The sequence below is a fragment of the Astatotilapia calliptera genome, chromosome 3 (assembly GCF_900246225.1).
Source record: "Astatotilapia calliptera chromosome 3, fAstCal1.2, whole genome shotgun sequence".
Taxonomy (NCBI): domain Eukaryota; kingdom Metazoa; phylum Chordata; class Actinopteri; order Cichliformes; family Cichlidae; genus Astatotilapia; species Astatotilapia calliptera.
This window is the reverse complement of record NC_039304.1, coordinates 38821439-38840052: the sequence shown is the minus strand read 5'-3', so window position 1 is coordinate 38840052 and position 18614 is coordinate 38821439. Positions and strand designations below refer to the sequence as shown.

General features: G+C 42.3%; 2 protein-coding genes across 2 annotated transcripts in view; both read left to right on the top strand.

Moving 5' to 3' along the window:
- The window catches only part of LOC113019455 (deleted in malignant brain tumors 1 protein-like), a 616212-nt gene that overhangs the window by 155674 nt on the left and 441924 nt on the right, over positions 1-18614 (top strand). The gene's annotated exons all lie outside the window — the stretch shown is intronic.
- LOC113019461 (mucin-2) lies at positions 306-18467 on the top strand. Its single transcript, XM_026163196.1, has 5 exons — positions 306-358; positions 5833-6517; positions 7803-7964; positions 9817-10021; positions 10442-18467. Exons 2-5 carry the CDS (start codon positions 6373-6375, stop codon positions 12492-12494), a joined length of 2565 nt encoding a protein of 854 aa, XP_026018981.1. The 5' UTR covers positions 306-358; positions 5833-6372; the 3' UTR covers positions 12495-18467.

Below are 18614 nucleotides of genomic sequence, written 5' to 3'. Positions count from 1 at the left end.
AGTTTTCGTGATTAGTTGACTGGTTTGCATTTTGTGGCACAGTTATGAAAATACACATTAGTTCTGTTGCACTTTTTAAAAGAGGTATTTACTTTGAAAGGAACAGTGGTGACAGGGCGGAGGTGTGTGGTCTCGCGCTGTGCATGCTTGACGTTCTGCTGGCGCTGATGGCGGCGGGGCTGGCGGAGGGTCGCACTGAGAAGGGAGCGCGAGGAGGCGGGGGACCAGAGAGACTGAGAGAGGAGGCCCCGGCGTACCCAGCACCGACACCGCGGCAGACAAACAGGAATCACACCGACTGCAGAAGCAGCCAGTCCCGCAGACTGACCCAGTGGAGGACGGGCGGACGGACGGAGCGGTAGGGCTGTTTTTGTTTATGAGCTACCGGGGGGTTTTACCGTTAACAGCAGCTGAGGGGGGTCCGTCTACAGACTGCCTGGGTCTGAGTAAAACCTGCGTTCAGTCAGCGGCTCCAGGCTTCTGCGGCCATAAATAACGTGTACGTGTTTACTACTGACGTCTCTCTGTATGGACACAAATGGCCTTTATGTGTGCGCGCGTGTTGCCTTCACTGACCATCAGCCATCATGTTTACCAGGCTGCAAAGAATGTGTGAGTGCGTGTGCGCGCGCGTGTTTGTAGTACTGCAGAATGCAGCTAGAACTTGGCCCAGTAAAGAAAGTCCTGTACAGACCACCAGCTTTTCCTGTGAACTCTGCAGCACTGTGTTTGTCCACTTGTCCATCTGTCAGTGTGGGGACCACTGAGTTTTAGGGAGTGAGGACATCTATACGTACTGAGGACATTTTGGTTTTTACCTTTCTACAGGGCTTTTTTGAGGGTTTAAGTTTACTCCACACACAAAAAAAGAATCACTGTTAATGTTTGCATTATGAATTCCTCCTTTGCTTGCTGAAGAAAAACAAGTATGATCGCATTTTAGGAACTCTCAGTCAGATGTCACGTCCTTCTTAAAATAAGAGAAATCAATGAGTTATAGCAATGCAGTTATAAATGGGGAAATTAGATGCATAAACCAATGCAGAGTTGGATGTCTGATTTACTTTTGAATTAAGCAGTTTTCAACACTTCTGTGCTTTGGCTTTGTTTATCTTTTCTGCCATCTTGTTTATAGATGGTAGTCAAGAATGTGGTAATGATATTCGGCTGGTGTATTTGTGTATAATAGAAACATGAAAATTAACTTCATTTTAAAGACATAACTGTTTGATACAGAGTACAATGTGATCAGGCTACAACCAGCTGCTGCTGAATAATCTGTTATTATTGCAGAGTCTTGACCTTATATATAAAGTGCCTTCAGGTGACTGTTGTTGTGGTATGGTGATATGTTTGCTCTGTAATATAGTGTTACAATAAAACGCCAAAAACAAAACAAATTTCACAATCAAATCTCTTTTAAAAAGGTTATTTTTTTCAGTTTACTTCTCCACCAGCTGGAGCATTAGACACGACTGAGAACCTGAAACTAAAGATTGTTTTACGTACACAGATTAATTTTCTTCTTATTGATTAATCAATAAACGGGTCTATACTGAAATGAGTTAGAAGCAGCGCAGTGTCTCTCACTCATCGGACGGTACAGAGGGGAATGTGAATCTTGCCAGAAATTTTTAGCTAAACATTTATTTTACATGCAAAAAAGGAAAAGCGTCCTCAAAAACTGAGCCACGAGTAAGAGAGACATCGGGATGTCGCTAATTTCATTTTCCTTAACTACACCAGTGAAAACAGACTTCCTGCAGACGTGAAAAAAATCTCTTTCAGTTTTAAGGATTTACAAGCTCAGATAAACAAACCATGTGATGTGATTGTGCTGTCATTCCTTATTACATTTTATTTAACAAAAATAAAGCTAAAATGAAGACGCAGTGTGTGAGAATCTAAGCCCACCCCATGATTTCATAGTTTGCAGCCAAAGGTGGTTCTGATGTCCTATATGACACGTCGCCTCTTCTTGACAGCATTGTTTCAGCACTCTTTAGGACTAATGGCAGCTTTCCACTTTGCTGTCTAGACTTTGACTGGGCCACTGCAGCACACTGGTTATTATGTTTTTCAGTTGTTGTGTTGTAGATTTGCTGGTGTTATTGGGATCGTTGTCCAGTTGCGTGAATTAAGATGGCCTCACATTTGACTCCAGAATACTTTGTTATATAGGTCACTGTTTCCCAACCTTTTGGAGCCACAGCACATATTTCACATCAGAAAAATCACATGGCACACCACCTAAACAAAAATGTCACAAAAACCATATTGATAATTATCCCCGCACACTAGGGCTGCCACAAACAATTATTTTGATAGTCGACTAGTCACCGATTATTTTTGCGATTAGTCGACTAATCAGATCATCATCCATTGGACGTAAAACGTACAGCTTATTGCACCAGCATGCATCTGCTCTTATATAACTATCATTAGCTTACAGCTTTAAGTGTTTAATGTATGTGCTAACTAAAAATAAAGACAAGATGATAGTTTATTAAATTTTAATGAAATTCGCAGATTGTCTCAGTGGAGTTTAATAAACTCAGCCGTCTGCTTCTCGCTCGCTAAAATATAACAGGACATCGGAGTATATTCTCGACCATCTCACACTTCTGTTTAATCAGATTTCTGTTTGACGTTTATTCTATAACTTTAATCTCAGCCAAACCGATTTACTCAGGAACAAGTAAAACACTGAAAAAATCCAAATAATAACATTTTTAAGTTACCTAAGTGACTTATATATCATGTTTAACTTGAGTAGTGAAAGACGGCGGTGGTTTTAAAAACGATTTGCCGGGAGTCCGGTGTTCTCACGGGCTCTAGTGAGCCTTGAACCCCGGCTCGCTATCGAGCTGGTGGGTAACAGACGTTTCCGAAAACGTTGGAGCGCTTTTGAAAATATGTGGTGTCTTGATAAACTGAGCAGATATTTGAAGTTTACACAGCTACATTCTCGCCTGAAAATATGCTAAACGTTTATTTTGTGACCCAGAAAGAATAATAAGAGTAATATTAAAACTAACTAGCTGCCGCCATTGTTGTAAACTGAGCTGGGCCGTGCTATGAATTCTGGGATATGTTGGGCCACAAAGAATACACCAGACCCATCCTTCAAATCTGGGGAAATGAAGGGCGCATTTGTCAGCTGCATTTGTCGAAGTCTTCGAATTTGGACAGTCTTCGTCGTGTCGCTGTAACGTAATAGGCCTACAAATGCGGCTACAGGAGGATGTGGTTCCTGAATTTGGACACAGCTACGATACCAGACACTGCTTCTTCTTCTTCAGGGTTTAACGGCAGCTGGCATCCTTGTACATGCAGTGCTGCCATCTTCTGTTTCAGTCCGTTATTACACGCTTAAATCCTACTACTTATTTCTGCGTCTTTTGGGATCTTACAAAGCTTCAAATGACGCGTCGACTATTAAATTAGTCGTCGACCGTGACTAGTCGACTAATTGGGCAGCCCTACGGCACACCAGGTATAGCTGAGTTGGCTCGGCTTGTCCCCAGTATACATTTTTTGCTTTTTTTTCTGACCAGTACTCATGCTAGGGCCTTCATCTGGGTCAGAATTTTCTCCAGGACCCAGGTCAGATTGACTACTTTTTCTTTTCAAATACTTATCTATTGCTATTACGAGCTGCATCATCTCACTTGCAGCATGACTATTATGTCATTCCTTCTTCATCTTCTTCTGTTTTACTGGCAGATGGCAACTTGTTTAATTAGAGCAGGTAGTTGCACTGCCCTCTAGTGGAAGAGAATGCAATTGTTCTGCCTGTTACTCATGCCGATCACTAAGGCTACGTTCACACTGCAGGTGAAAGTGCATCAAATCCGACTTTTTTGACACTATGCGACCCATATCCGATCATGGTATGACAGTGTGAACAGCACAAATCAGATTTTTTCAAATCCGATCTGGGTCACTTTCGTATGTGGTACTGAATCTGATACATGTCTGATGTTTTACAAAGCGACTGCTGTTTGAATGGTCATGTCGCATTAAATCCATCTTTTACGTCACTGACACAAGACAGACGCCAATTATCAGCGCCAAAGAAGACAAACCTCTGCATGGAAGTAGCAGCCACTGCATCAAACAAGGCCATTGTTAAAGCACGGGCTCTCTTTTTTCTCAGTGTCTTTCTTTCTCTAATTAATTTGTCAAAATTCTGTCGGTTACGACTGCTCACAAATTGATAGACTGCTACAACAACACCTACTAGCTCTGTAGCCGCCATATTTACTTCTGTAAACAGAGCGTGTTGTGTGTGACGTCTTCTTTTGTGCATGCGGGCCGCTTTGAGGGTTCACACTAGAGGGCGTTTGTTGTCACATTTTATTTGTAGTGTGAACAACCAGACCAAAAAAATCGGATCGAAAAATCGGAATTGAGCATTAAGACCTGCAGTGTGAACGTAGCCTTAGAGTACCAATCAGGTGAAACCGGATAATCTTCCACGGCACACCTATATGCCACGGTACAGTGGTTGGAAAACACTGACATAGAAGAGTTCATGGTTTGCTCAATGACTGCACCGTGCCCAGGTCCTGGGCTGCAAAACAAGCCCTAATCATCACCTATCCTCCACTATGCTGACAGTTGGTATGAAGCAGTATTCGTGCTGATGTGCTGTGTTTGGTTTTCTACGTTATGGCCAAACGTCTCTGCTTTGGTCTGATCTGTCCAAAGGACTTTGTTCTAGAAGTCTTGAAAAATAGATTTTTTCAGAAGCAAACCTAAGCCGTGCTGTTGTGTGCTTTTTAGAGAGAGTAGGCTTTTTCCTGGCACACCTGTTCAGTCTTTTTCTGATTGTGCTGTCATGAACTTTAATGTTTAACATGCTAACTGAGGCCTGACGAGTCTGAGATGTTGCTCTGATTTTGTGGTGAATTAGCTGTGATGTCCACTCATGGAAAGATTGTCAGCTGCCTTCAGTGTTTTCCATTTCAGAAAATGATGTGGAATGATGGACTTCAGATTGTTTGGAAATATCCTCATAACCCTTCCCATTTGATATCAACAGTTGCTGCTCTAAGATTGTTGCTGATATCTTTACTCCTCGACATTGTGTTAACACACATCTGAATGCTGCAGACCAGCAAACCACCAGAACGCCTGCTTTCAGAGAGGTGCTCACGCTTCCTGATGATGACTTTAATCAAGTGCATTTGATTATCAGCAGCTGGCTGCTGCTTAGCCTCTGAATTCCTGTAAGGGTGTACTTTTTTCATGCACTGCTTCTGCATTACTGCTAGAGTTACGTTAAACAAACAATGAAACCGTGTAATAAGCTGTGAGCCGTTGTTCATCTTAGGATGTATTTAAATAGTTTTAAGACCTAAGAACTGGAAGATTTTTATATGCTCAGATTCATAAAAAATTAGAATAAGAATGAAGATGTACTTTCTTTTTACCATGACTGCAAACATCAGCAGTTTATTTTAATTGCTACTCATTAACGTTACTCTCATGTCTCAGTGCCACTTTTACTTTCTCACCTGAAGTTTTTTTAAATGTTGATCCTCTGTCCCTGTGTGTGAGCCCGTCCATCAGAGTTGGGTGGGACTCTGGCGGTGAATTATGCCAGCAATGGTTCTCACAAGGACACAAGTGCAAACACGGGTGTGTGTGTGTGTGTGACATGGACAGAGTGGCAGCTTTGTGTCACTTGTGCTTTGACTCGCTGCGGCAATGAATATCAAACAGGCCTGTAGTAGTGTGTGTGTGTGTGTGAGAGAGAGAGACACCCTGTCTTGTTTCTTATCAATTAACTATTGTTTTCTTCTTGTTTTTTTCCTCTCTCTCCAGTTCAGAGCCTCCTACTGGCTGTCATCCTGTCTCCTCCCCAGCGCTCTCTTGCAGCTGCAGTACTAACAGGATTTAGTAGCTGTCACATGAGGGTGGTGTAGGTGCTGCTGTTCTGTAGCCTTTAAATCGTGCATGAGTGGTGCTAACGGATGAGGAAGCCCCTCTCTGCCCCGTCGGTCTCTCTTTGGATGCAGAAGTTCTCGCCTGGTTTCTGGTCCTTCTTGGTGATAAGCTCAGTAATTTGCTATCACAGAGGCGTCGCTGAAACTGCCTGAATCTATCATTTTAGGTGTTTCACCTGCGCTGAAAATGTAGATTAGCTTAATTTTGAAGCTATTTGGATTTACTGACTGACCAGAATTTAAGAATAACAGGCTATCTGCTCCTGAAGTAAAGTTTGGCTACAAAACAGATTACATGAAAAAATGTAGCTGGATTTGCAACCGGGATCACACGTTTTAGCAGCTAACGCCTAGTTAGCAGCTTGCGGCGAGCAGGCAGCGGTGGCTCGGGGCTAAGTGTGCATGAAGCAGGGGTGCTATGGAGTACCACTCCGGTGGCAGCCAGCCCCTGCTGGGCAGACCGCGGTACTGCCCGGGTGCCAGCGTTAACGGAGGATACCTGTGTGAGACAGGACACTGCTGCGGAGAGACCGGCTGCTGCACCTACTACTACGAACTCTGGTGTAAGTTCATTTATTAAGGCTCAGTGTAATGTAGCGGTGACTTAAGGTGCTGTCTCAGCATCATTTTGCACTCCTAATTGGGTCTGTCACTCTTATACATGCATGTATGCAGCTGTAGGAGTGCTTGTACTGAATAATAATAAAGGAAGCCTGCTTTACTTGCTGCTGCTTTACAGTTAGCTGATTTTTATTTATTTATTTAACAGAAAAAGAATATCAAACCACTAACAACCGCTTAATGGGCTGACTGGAATTTTTTATAGAAAAGTATGAGTGAATTATCTCTTTCAAAACAAGGCTGTTATAATATTAGCATTTAGGAAAACAAGTTAATTATGTTTTTGTTCATTTTTTTTATCATAACTTCATTCTTCTGGATGCAAACTAGATAGCTTTTGTGTGATTTCCAACCTTTGATAACATTTTTCTGCTGCTCGTCCAGGTAACAGGACCTGACCAAATCCCCCAGCTCTTGTCCCAGTTGGACATAACCAACATAGCCGAACTCACCAATGAGGCATCACATGATCAGATGCCTGAACTTCTCATGGCTCCTTTAAATGTAAAGAAGTAGAAACCCTTAGTCCCTCCCAGATGGCTGATTTCCTAAAGCTTCAATTTTGCTTCCTGTCCTCGACTCAGTTTATGTACATGCGAATCTGAGTGATGTGAATTTAATCACTAGATGGCGAGAGTGAGGGTCAACCTTTTTTTTTGTGACCACACAGACGCGTCTGCATGCGCTCCAGCACGTCAGCACCTACTCCTCAACTTAGATGTGCCACTTCCCATTAAAGCCATGTTACACTCCAGAGCAAACCGCCCCACAGTTTACTGGAGGTCAACGCATGATAAACCCAGCACAGCAGCAGAGAGGTCCTCCACATCTCTGCTGTTGGCTGCGCCTAAAAAAACCAGAAGATTTGGTGACAAATGGTGCCCTTGATGGTGTTCAACACCCACCAATAATGAGACTTATGTGACAGGGTGGTGGTCCGAGCTCTCACTGTACAAGAACCCACAAAACAGTTTCCTCATGTTTCACTTTTCCCAGAATATTTGAATCTCTCTGCCAAGCTCCTGTAGACTCTGAGCATTTACTGCACTTTGTAAATTACTCTCATACATTTTCAGATGAACAACAATGCTTTGCATCACGTCATGTCATCGTTGGTTTATTTGGTTCTGTATATAAGGACTTATTCTTGTATGTGACTAAACATTTAAAGTCAATGAAGATTTTCATATGATCACAATGAAATCTGTGTGTGTGTGATGTGTTCAGGGTTCTGGCTGCTGTGGACCGTCCTCATCCTGTTCAGCTGCTGCTGTGCGTACCGACACCGTCGAGCCAAACTCAGAGTCCAGCAGCAGCAGAGACAGAGAGAGATCAGCCTGCTGGCCTACCATGGAGCCAACTCCTACCCCTCCTCTATGCTGGACCTCAGTAAGAAACCTGAATCTGTGTTTTCTGGATGCTTTCAGTGGCTATTTGAAAAATGAGGTGTTTAGATTAGGCTTGTTTTTTTTCTATCCGTACCTCATCACAGCAGGGCTAAAGCGAGAACCAGCCACAACAAGACTCGTCAAAACTGGACAGAAGGTTAAAGATAAGATGCTCCAAACTTCATCTTTTTCTGGCTGATTGGAGAAAAAAAAGGCTTCGTTCTGAAGCTCCGAGCACTGTTACAAAACAACAGAGGCTGGAAAACCATAGGTTTCTGGTTTTCTAGGACCTTTGGGATCTCTGTCTGTATGAGAGCTGCCTCTAAACTCCACTCACAGCATCAAGACAATGAAGCCTGTTCTTGTTTGTGACTGATGCTCGGCTGTCAAGTCAAGTGACGTGCCGCTTTTGTAATCTGTGGCTGTGACGACTCAGTGGAAATTTACAGTGTGGAGGCCTTAAAGAATGATTCCTGTGAAGACGTTTACCCTCTTTTCTTCTTTTTCTTCTCTTTTCTTTTAAACGTTGGAATAATTTTTTGCATGACTTAAAAATATTCACTGGGCGCTACATATCAGCTCATTTTAATGCATATTAGGCTTCAGCTGTGTACAGTCTATGTACTTTTGCTTCTTTATATGTTTAAAAAGGTTTTCAGCACATTTCTTCAAGTGTTGCAGAGAAAAATTAAAGTTGCAGTAGATCTTCATGTGATGCATCACTTCCACACATCCCATTCTTGGTCTGTGTCTGCAAAATAGCACAAATGAATGGTTAATTTACTGAAGTCTTATTATGCAGTCAGTCATTTTCCAATATGCTGAAGTAGAAGCAGGGGTCACTCAAGCTAGGAGATGTTGGATCATGCTAACGCTGTGCTAATCGAGTTAAAGTGGCATCACAATTGAACCACTTCTTGTTTGTTTGATTTTTATGAATTTGCCTTATGCAGTTGCACCCTTTTGCGGTTCGTCACAGCAGATCATCTTCCTCCATTTCATCCTGTCCCCTAGCATCCTCCTCTGCTACACCCACCCCATGCAGTGGGTTTGCATGATCAAAGAATTCTAAGTGTCTTGCTACTTCCAGATAAATCACACTGTCTTCATCACTTGTTCTGTCTACAGCTGGCAGAAAAAGCTCCATTAGCATATATCTTGCCTGCATAATGAGTTACATAGACCAAAGGTTTTCAGAAACTTTGTGCTAAAATGCACTCCAAAGAGAAGTGCATCTGTAAATGCATCAGGTTTTGTTTGTAGAGCCTCGGCATCAAGCTGCCCACTTGTCATTATTGTAATTCAGATCAAGGCTACGTCATATAAATCACAGATGCTTGCTGGACCACAACACCTCGATCGTCTTTTAAACTCGGGTATGGACTTTTTTGGGGTAGATCACCCAGGCGTAATTTATAATTACCCATGAGGGGATAAAAGCCGCTTTGGGAGTCCAGCGTAAAAAATCTAATTTGTGGAGCTACTCGCTGTAGCGCCCCCCTTGGCAGGGGGGTATTGTTTAATAATTTGGAAAACCATGATATCTTGCATGTCTAGGAATACAAATGAATTCACATTCTATAGAAAAAATATTGCTAAATAGGACAAGATTTTCGAATCTTGGTTTCCACCTTTTGACATGGCTGCAGGAGAGAGCACTTTTGTTGAGTTGGACTTTTATTAAGTTCAGTTTAACAAAGTTACCACTATCAACCTGCTGAGGGACTGCTTAAAAAAAGCAATCCCACTGCCCTCTAGGTGCATTACATCAAAACAAATGTAGAAAAAAACAAAAGAAAAGGGCCACTGACCAGTGTCTTTGTGCTAACCTTCCTTCCCTCTTCTGCTTGTAGGTTTCTTGGCATCCCTGAAGTTGCCTTCCTATGAGGAGGTGGCAGCTCAGCCCTCGACTCCTCCTCCTCCTTACAGCTCCGTCTTCACCACCCCTCGATACCCTCAACCTCCACGCACCGCCGACCCCCATCTGCTCACACAACACGGTCCCTTGCTGCACCGGCCGCACAGCGATGGGCCGTCCTCCCTCAGCTCAGACAACAGGTAAGAGTTTTTCTAATGGTACAGGAAGTACAAGTGGTGATACTACTATAACTACTACCGCAACAGCAAAAGTAGCAGTAATTACTGATTTGGAACCAGGCGCTTTTCCTACCTCAGCTCAAGTGTAACGTCAAGTGTCACTGGTATTAGTGGTACTATCACAAATAATAGCTACTCCCAGTATTTTTGCTACCGCTATTATTTAAACTACTGATAATACTGTCTTGATGCACGTTCAATCCAGGTAAGAAAATCCCAGAAGGTTCATTTTGTTCATCAACGTAGCATTTTCAGTACTGATAATACCATTCAAACAATTTTTCTGTCACTGATTACTGTGTTTACCTTATGAGTTGGATTTTTGCAGCTTTAGTATATAATATTCAGGTGTTATTCAATATCTGTAAATCTTTCCTGTAGCTCCAGCTGTTCCTGTGATTCCTGCTGCCCCTCCTCTCCGTGTAGCTCCTCCCTGTCGGCACCCATTACATATGAGACTGACACTAGCCATGCCTCCACACCCAGCGAAGCCACGCCTCTCACCCTTGATGTCACCATGGAGACCATCTCTGCAGCTGCAACCTACTTGAATTCAAACGAGACGCAGGTTGCTTCTGAGAGGATGGTCCTTGACGTTGCTGACGTAAGCGGTGCTGGAGCTCATACAGCAGTTGCCACAAACTCATCGGTTTCCAACCAGACTGTTACTGTGGCGGTTGTTACCAGGGCAGCCTCCCCTCAGCCTCCACCCTCACCTGGTTTTCAGCTCACCCTCCCAGTCGGGACTACATCTCCCATAAAGCAGCAGCTTGACATAGCACCATGTACCCCAATAGTCAGCACCTGTAGCTCAAGTACACTCCCTAGTCCAAATGTTGTTGACACAGCACTCCCCTCCATCCAAATAATACAAAGCCCAGCAATGGACACCAATACTGTCCAAAACGATACCCCAAAGATTCCCTTAATGTCAAGGCTTCCTACCCCAACTGCTTCTGACTCTTCTATAACCATAAAATCACTGGAAACACTAAATTTAACAAGGACTTTTGATACAGTCAGTTCTCCTAATAGCCCAGCCTCAGTTCCATCACCAGATGCTGGAAGAACTTTGTCTCCAATAGCAAGCTCTGTTTCTGGTTGCCTAACTCCTGACCCAACTCTTGTACCAATTCCATCACCTACAAAGCTTACCCAGTCTCCAGTCCAAGAACCTACAAAGCTTACCCAGTCTCCAGTCCAAGAACATACAAAGTTTACACAAGGTCAGGAACCACAATCACTATTTCTAAAGCTTACACAACCTCCAGATTTGGTAACTTCAGATCATATCCTGCTTCCAAATCCACAGCCTAAAGCTGGGGTAGTTGCAGATTCACCAGTTAATAGCCTTCTGTCTCCAAGGCATGCAAATCTTGCCCTAGTCACAGATGCAGCACCAACTTTACCCATCCTAACTCAGTGCCAGAACCTAGAACTATCACCTGGATCAGGTTTAGTCGAGGGTCATCCCAGCCCTGGGTCACACTTATCCCAGCATTTAGGGTCTATTGCTGTTTCAACATCTTGCCTGGATTCAACTGCAGAAACAGATCATTCAGGTCATTCTCTGGTCCCGCCTCGATTGTCTGAGTTTGACCATATTCCTCCATTGCCTTCAAATGCCCAGGCGTGTTTTAGTTCTGGTTCTTGTTCTGGATTTGAATTGCGCCCTGGGGCTGGTTCTGAGTCTGAGCCTCTGTCCACCCCTACACCACTTCTCACTTTCTCAGAACAAGTGTCCACTGCTTCCCCCTGCCCAGCCATAACCATAGAGTCTGAATCTTCTTATGCTACTTGTCAGTCACCCCTTGCGACTCTCTCCCCATCCTCACCCCCATCCCTTTCTACTTCTCCTCCTCCTCCCCTAACTCTTCAAGCCCTTTCTTCCACCTCCCTTCCTGCTCCAGCCTTACTTCTGGACCCCCTTACTGCTTTCCACCAGTCTGACAAAGGTGGATCTTCCTCTGGCCACGCATCCTCCCTCTCACCATCACCTCGTGCTACTCAGTCTCCACCAAAACAGACTCTGTTTTCCCCCTGCGTGGATGTCTTTGAGCCAGGACCACCCAGTTGGGAGAATGAGGACGAGGACCAGGAGGAGAAGGACAATGACGAAGACGACGATGAGGACATGGGAGCTGATGAGAGCCAGTATAGACACCGGCGACTCACAGGTGACTCTGGGATCGAGGTGTGCAGGTGTCGAGTAGAGGAGGAGGATGAAGAGGAGGAGGAGGAAGGTGGCAGGAGAGGAAATGGAGGGGAGAGAGATAAAAGAAATAGTGACTCTGATCTCCATGACAGTGTGGACTGCCCTGCAAGGGGTCAGGTGACCACAGAGGAAGGACTTACACTGTGTACTCCGACCGCCACCACAACACCAACATCTGAGGACAGCGGCGAAGTCGTCATTGTCATGGAGACAGTGTGACTGACATAAGTAGGGTCATTTGCCATCCAGACAGGGGTTCCAGACAACAAGAACTGATCGATAGTGTTTACCCTTAAATCTTTCTGTAACTGGAAAGGCTTTAGTTAAATGTGATTTTGACTGAGGATAAAATAGGTCCCGTTAATAGGCATGCACAATTTTTAGATGGCTGACTTGAGAGTTTCTTAAAATGAGTTGGAATCATAAAGAGTCCTTGTGCCAACTTTTGACATATCCAGGTACAAGAGCGGTTTTCACTCAAATACCATGCAATGTTGGAGAAGTTTTAGGACTACCACACTGCAGAGCTGTTGTCAGCTAGGTGGGCCCCATCTCCCTAATTTTATCTCATTTAGATGGTGCTGCAAAAGCGGCCTCTAAAATTTCTACCCATCCATTATTACTTCATTTTGGACAGTTGCCTATTTATGAAGAAAATCTATATCTCTAACAAAGATTATGGAGCATTATCTGAAGCACCCAATCGTAAAGGATCTGCACATCCATTAAGTGGCGTTCACAGTTACAGGAAAGTCTTTGTAAAGTGGGAACTAAACCCTAAAATCTAATCTGTGGTATTGAACAATAGGTTTTTTTAGCTTTTGAAAGTTGTTCTCCTGAGCTTTGGCATCCAGGGCAAAAGAAAAACTGACACAAAACTTGAAACTAGCAAAAATATAGTTTTCTTTATTCAAAACATTAGGGTTACAGTTAGAGTTAACCTTAACTCTGATTGTAGGATCGTCTTGAGGTTGACGTTTTCAGTTCCAACGTGATTTTAACTCATGTACATTGGAGGCTTTCACAACAGATGGAGTAATTTGTTAGCCAGCAACAAAAATTGTAAACACAAAGTAATTGATGACATTATTAGTTTCCATTAAACAAATAACCATCTCAGTCATGGTTTGGTTGTGACAGCAGATGGACATGCCATTAAATATCTACAAAACATATGCTGCATGCAGTCATCAAACACTTGATGATAATTGCTAATAATTTTGGTTTCTACTTCAAGTTCATTTTTCTAACCATGTTTGCACAGCAAGTTGCATGAAGGCAAACAGTCAGGGATTGGATTTGTGTAATTTTACTTGCAAAACCACAAAATCATTAGCTTTTAGGCTTTTGCTAGCCTAAGTTTTGGTGCATTTGTAGACCAATGACTCATGGGCAGAAGTAGTCTTGATACAGACTTTTGTTGGCTACACCAGAAACCTTAAAAAGTGGTTGTTTCCCCCAAATTCAGCAGACTAGCAGATTAATGCTGTTTTAGTGATGCAGAGGATTTAAATGCTCAGAGAGAAACTCAGCCGATCCGATGACTGTCACAATTCGTCATTAATACTGAATTAAGACTGCACAGATTGTCGCTGTAGATTGCATCACACCCCTCACAGAAATTATGTTGTCCACGGTTAATAAAAAAAAATAAGGAACTTTAAATAGTTGGACATGTAGCCAGAGATGCCTCGCTCGTCTTGGGGGATGACGTAGGTTTGGCAATGTGCTGGGGACAAATTGGCTGGTTTGGAATTGAAGAGAGGCTGATGTAGGCGGATGATTCACGCTGACTGACAGCAGGAAAGCTGATTCATTCATTAAGGGGACGTTTTTGATGAAAAAGTCTGTCAGAAGGGTAGAATTAGGTGGGTCGCTTTTTTTATTTTTCATTTACTTTTTTCTGTTGATGTTTTTTTTTTCCTGCGATCCTGATTGTGTGTAGAAGATTTTCGGGGTGGACAGGATCGGCAGGCTTCCTGTGCGTCAGCCATTCAACAGAGAAAAGCTCTTACATAAATAAACGCAAACAATGGGTACGTTTAGAGAGAAACAAAGCGCCAAACACAGCAGAGACGAAACACGTCATGGTTCCCGTCTTGCCTTCTTTGCCTCTTTCACTGAGTTTGAGGTCAGATGATACAATACATCTAAACAGTAGCATCTTGCTTTACGCTTCATGCACCTCTTATTCATAGACAACTCTCCTTTGTCCTGGTAAAATGGGATCAAGTAAATGTATTCCAATCAACATTTTGCCAGTAAGTCAAGATATTTTAAGGCCTTAGAAATGATGCCCCACAATCTGGCTAGAACTGTGATTTATTTTTTTGGCAGCGGTTGGTACCAATTAATGTTTCGTACACTCTTCACATAATAAACATGTCAATATTGATATTTTGTGACAAAAAGACTTGAAGGTAGAGTATATTTTGTCAGTGACACAGAATAATGTTTGTATAGTAATGGCTAATGTGTTTAAAGTCACCTTAGAGTGTGAAATTAGTGAAAAGCAATATTTTTCAGCAAGAGTCTGTGTGTAAATAGCCAGAGAGAGAGCTGCAGAATAACCACCTCTGAAAGGCTTCATAGTAAGAATGCATCATCATTGATTGTAAAATCTGTAAGGTTTGGATTTCTACTGTGGTTCAAGCAAATTCTGCCTACCTTTGTCTGTGTTTTCTTTTCTTTTTCACCTGACAGCAGTAGAATAATTGTGCAGTTTTAAGGACACAAGTAATTTCCAACGCGCTTGATGGAAGTGCGCCATCACACATTTGTGAGACTCTGTGTGTCGGTGTATAACATCAAGTCGAATGCATACAATTCAAAAATGTATACTGTCACTTTGTTATCTTGTGTTGTAGCATTGTAGCGCATGGATTCTTAAAACTGAACTGGTTGGAGCACAAAGGGTGAGATGCCTTCATATCTGCTCCCACAAAGTGCACTTGTTTTTGCAGCCTGTTAATGTTAGCTGCGTTTGAAAGTTTTCACAGACGTGTGTTAAATTTGCAGTGTGTTGGAAAGTGTGTTGACTCCAATAAGAGAAATAGTGCACAGTGGTGTTATTGGATCGTACTGGCAGGTGAATGCTTAAACCAGAACTCTTAAAGGTTGGAATGTTTAACTGTTGCCTAAAAAAAGCAAAGACATGAGAATGGTCAGGTCCCCATGGTGCAGGGTTCACCTGGTGATATCCTTAAATCCTGTGTCCATGCTGCATTACAACATGTATTTCACGTACTTCATGTACAACTTTCTTGGCAGAGGTGTCCATACGGATACCTCTCACAATATACGACGCTGTCATGGACAGAAGCAGTGTCCCACCATACAAAGGACATGACGAAGCAGACTGTTTTGGTAGCCAACGTACAAAAGACTGGATTAATACTTGGATCAGTGTGCATATATCTGGTTTTGAACCTGGACTTATGTGAGTCTGAACGGATTCATCTTATGGATTGAGATCAAAGAGTTTGCCGTGGCTGACGGACCTCCAGAAAGTTCAAGGATGACAACAAGCCGTTGATGTTGTGGTAAATGTTGTTACTGGTGGTGTTTGTTTTTTTTGTTTTGTTTATTAATTTTGGTTTGTTTTGAAGTTTTTTGTATACCTGAACTAATAAGGTTATATATATCTCCATGGTTAATGAGTGCTATTTCTACTTGACAACTGTTACTACTTAGCATTAGCTAGAGCTGTTCTCGCTCTGTGTGTGTGTATGTGTGTGTGTGTGTTTGTGTGGACTTTTGACCAGAATGACTGGGGAAATGTTGCCTGAAATCTGTCTGCAAGCCCGGGTTCCCAAAGCTGTGGAGCTCTTTAATCTGCCTTACAATTCCTTAGTCACACAAGCCAAGAGACCACTTGGCGAACCTTGGCAAGGTCCAGTCAGTATGTAAAAATATGCATTCCCAACCAGATGTAGAGTATTTGTTGGAGGTAACTCATTGAAATTGATCACAAACAGCAACAGAAATCTCCTTGTGATGTCTTTGATTGTTAGCAGATTGCAGCAGTTTCCTGTAGTTTATACTGAAGATGCAGACTTGTCTGCAAACAGTTGCAAACTACTCACTGGTGGTTCTGAAGGTCTGAAGAGTGCAACATGGGGCTGAAATAGAAACCATTGATACCATCTTGTTTGAAAGGGCATAACTTTTACTTTGGAGGGAAACAATCTTATTAAACTTTATGTTGCACTTTTCATTTTCGAAGCCACTCAGTGATAAGTGTTTGCAGATAATTCTGCATCACGCAACCACTGCAATCTCCTAGCAACCAAAGCAAAGGCAAGAAGGTTTTAGACTCAACATCATCTCTATCTTGTGACTTATTTTACCAAGCAGCATCAAGCAGCCACCTGGCAACCGTTTGGGGAATACACATTTTTCCCTGGTAACTAGTGGTTACCAGAAGTCACTTGCCATTGTTAAGCCACTTGCAACCAGTTGGGAAATGCTAAATATTTCCTTGCAACCAGGAGTTGCCAGTCAGTGTCAAAGAGTCTCTAGAGCTGTGTGATTGTGACTTTAGAGCTGTGACATGTAGACCATCAAGAGTTTTTACTGAAGCTCTTGGAAGCCAACATGGTAACTGTCTCCTTTGGCGTTTTGGGGATAAAATCTTCGACCCATTGTACCCAGTCTCCTTGAATGTGAGGCTAATTTTAGAACTGAATAACTTTTGGAAACCCCAGTCTCTGTCTTTTTGTTAGAGTTAAACCGGGACTTATCATTTTCATCAGATGTTAACAAGTGTTCTCTTGCACTGAAGAGTTTTACATTTACTAGCACGTTGACAGGTTTTGCATCGACAGGTCACATGTTTGTAGTGTCACAATATGTTATTTTAAACTTTTTGCTCAAACAGAGTCAAAAAGTATCCATGTAAAAGCATTTAAGTTCCTGTTTTTCTCTGACTCCATACATTTGAGGTAGTGTAACCATTAAAGGGAACTGATCACCTACCCAGCCCATTGGCTAACCACTGAAATGGTTTTTTTCTTAGACCATTTTATAAAAGTATACCATAGTTGCTGTAATCTTACTCTGTGTTTCCTTATCTTAAAGGCCATACCATCTTGTTATTTTAGCTCATCTGGCCAAAGGATCGTTGAACTTTGACCATGTTGAGGCATCTGCCTTCTCTTAATAGTTCACAAGAATCTCTACTCTTCCTGAAGTATTTGCGAAGTTTTAGTGGAACTTGCACAAAATGATCAACTAATGTGTCTTCACCTAAACTGTACTTAAGGTCAAGATCAGTTTGTTATTTTCAAGTTAATAAGCAGTGAATTGTGATGGATTGTAAGCCAGATGACCTATTGCGTCATTGACATTCTGGCTGAAGTCAGAAGAGACCAGGTTTATTTAACTTCTGGAGAAAGACGCATGCTTGTTTGATGATTACGTGAAGATTGTGGGCGAATGTTACAAGCTAAATTCTGTATTCTCATCATAACTTCTCATCAGAGTTGCTAATGGTGGGGGCTATAAATGGAAGTCCATCCTGAGATCCAGGAGCAGGAGCTATTTGGAGGCAATGAATCATGTTTTAATTTTTGGGGTGACCTGTTCTCTTTATGTAAAACTGCCTACATTGATGCTAACAAAAGACTAAATTTGGAACTAAAGTCTGATGACCAAATGTTTGGTCATGGTCATGGTACAGTCAGTATTTGGTCATGCAGAGTCTGTACCCTGTTATTATTATCTTACCCTGTGAAACAAACACAGATCTTAACATGACTAGAGTCCGTTTAGATTTTTGAATAACCAAATTTCTCTCTTTTTGGCTCTTTGATCAATTTTCACTTTTTGGACGATGCAACTGTAAGCAGCTTCACCTGTGGTGTATAGCAAAATTATTTAATTTTCTGAAAGTGTTGTTGTTCCTTCTATTGTAGGGATCCATCCCTCTGTCTAAAGGATGCTATGCTCTTCTAGTAATCTCTTCTGTCCTTCCTGTATGCATGAGGTTTGTCGGCGATGTCGAAAGAAGCACCGAAGAGATTAGTTGTTAAAACCCATTAATATTACAATGGCAACGGAGCTAATTAGTAGTAATACTAAATTAATAGCTAGCGTGTATGTATGAGTGTATGTGTGTGTGATCCAACTAAACCAGCCTGTTCTAAAAGTGTGTGAAAATATACTGAATAAACTGTCAAATCTAAAAAAAAAAAACTGTCTTTCTGCTCTTTCTAGTAGAACAACATTTCATCCATTGTTCAAATAATTATAAAAAGTTAATGGTGAACTGGACTTTACGCAGAAGCAGAGCATAAAGTGTTTTACGAGCCAGCTGTTCCATGCAGGTGATATGGCCAA

Bases quoted from the DNA above. Each gene is read 5' to 3' on its own strand.
- LOC113019461 (XM_026163196.1), top strand. From the start codon at position 6,373: ATGGAGTACCACTCCGGTGGCAGCCAGCCCCTGCTGGGCAGACCGCGG. The intron at 6,518-7,802 runs GTAAGTTCATTT...TGATGTGTTCAG, and splicing joins CTACTACTACGAACTCTGGT to GGTTCTGGCTGCTGTGGACC. The intron at 7,965-9,816 runs GTAAGAAACCTG...TTCTGCTTGTAG, and splicing joins CTCCTCTATGCTGGACCTCA to GTTTCTTGGCATCCCTGAAG.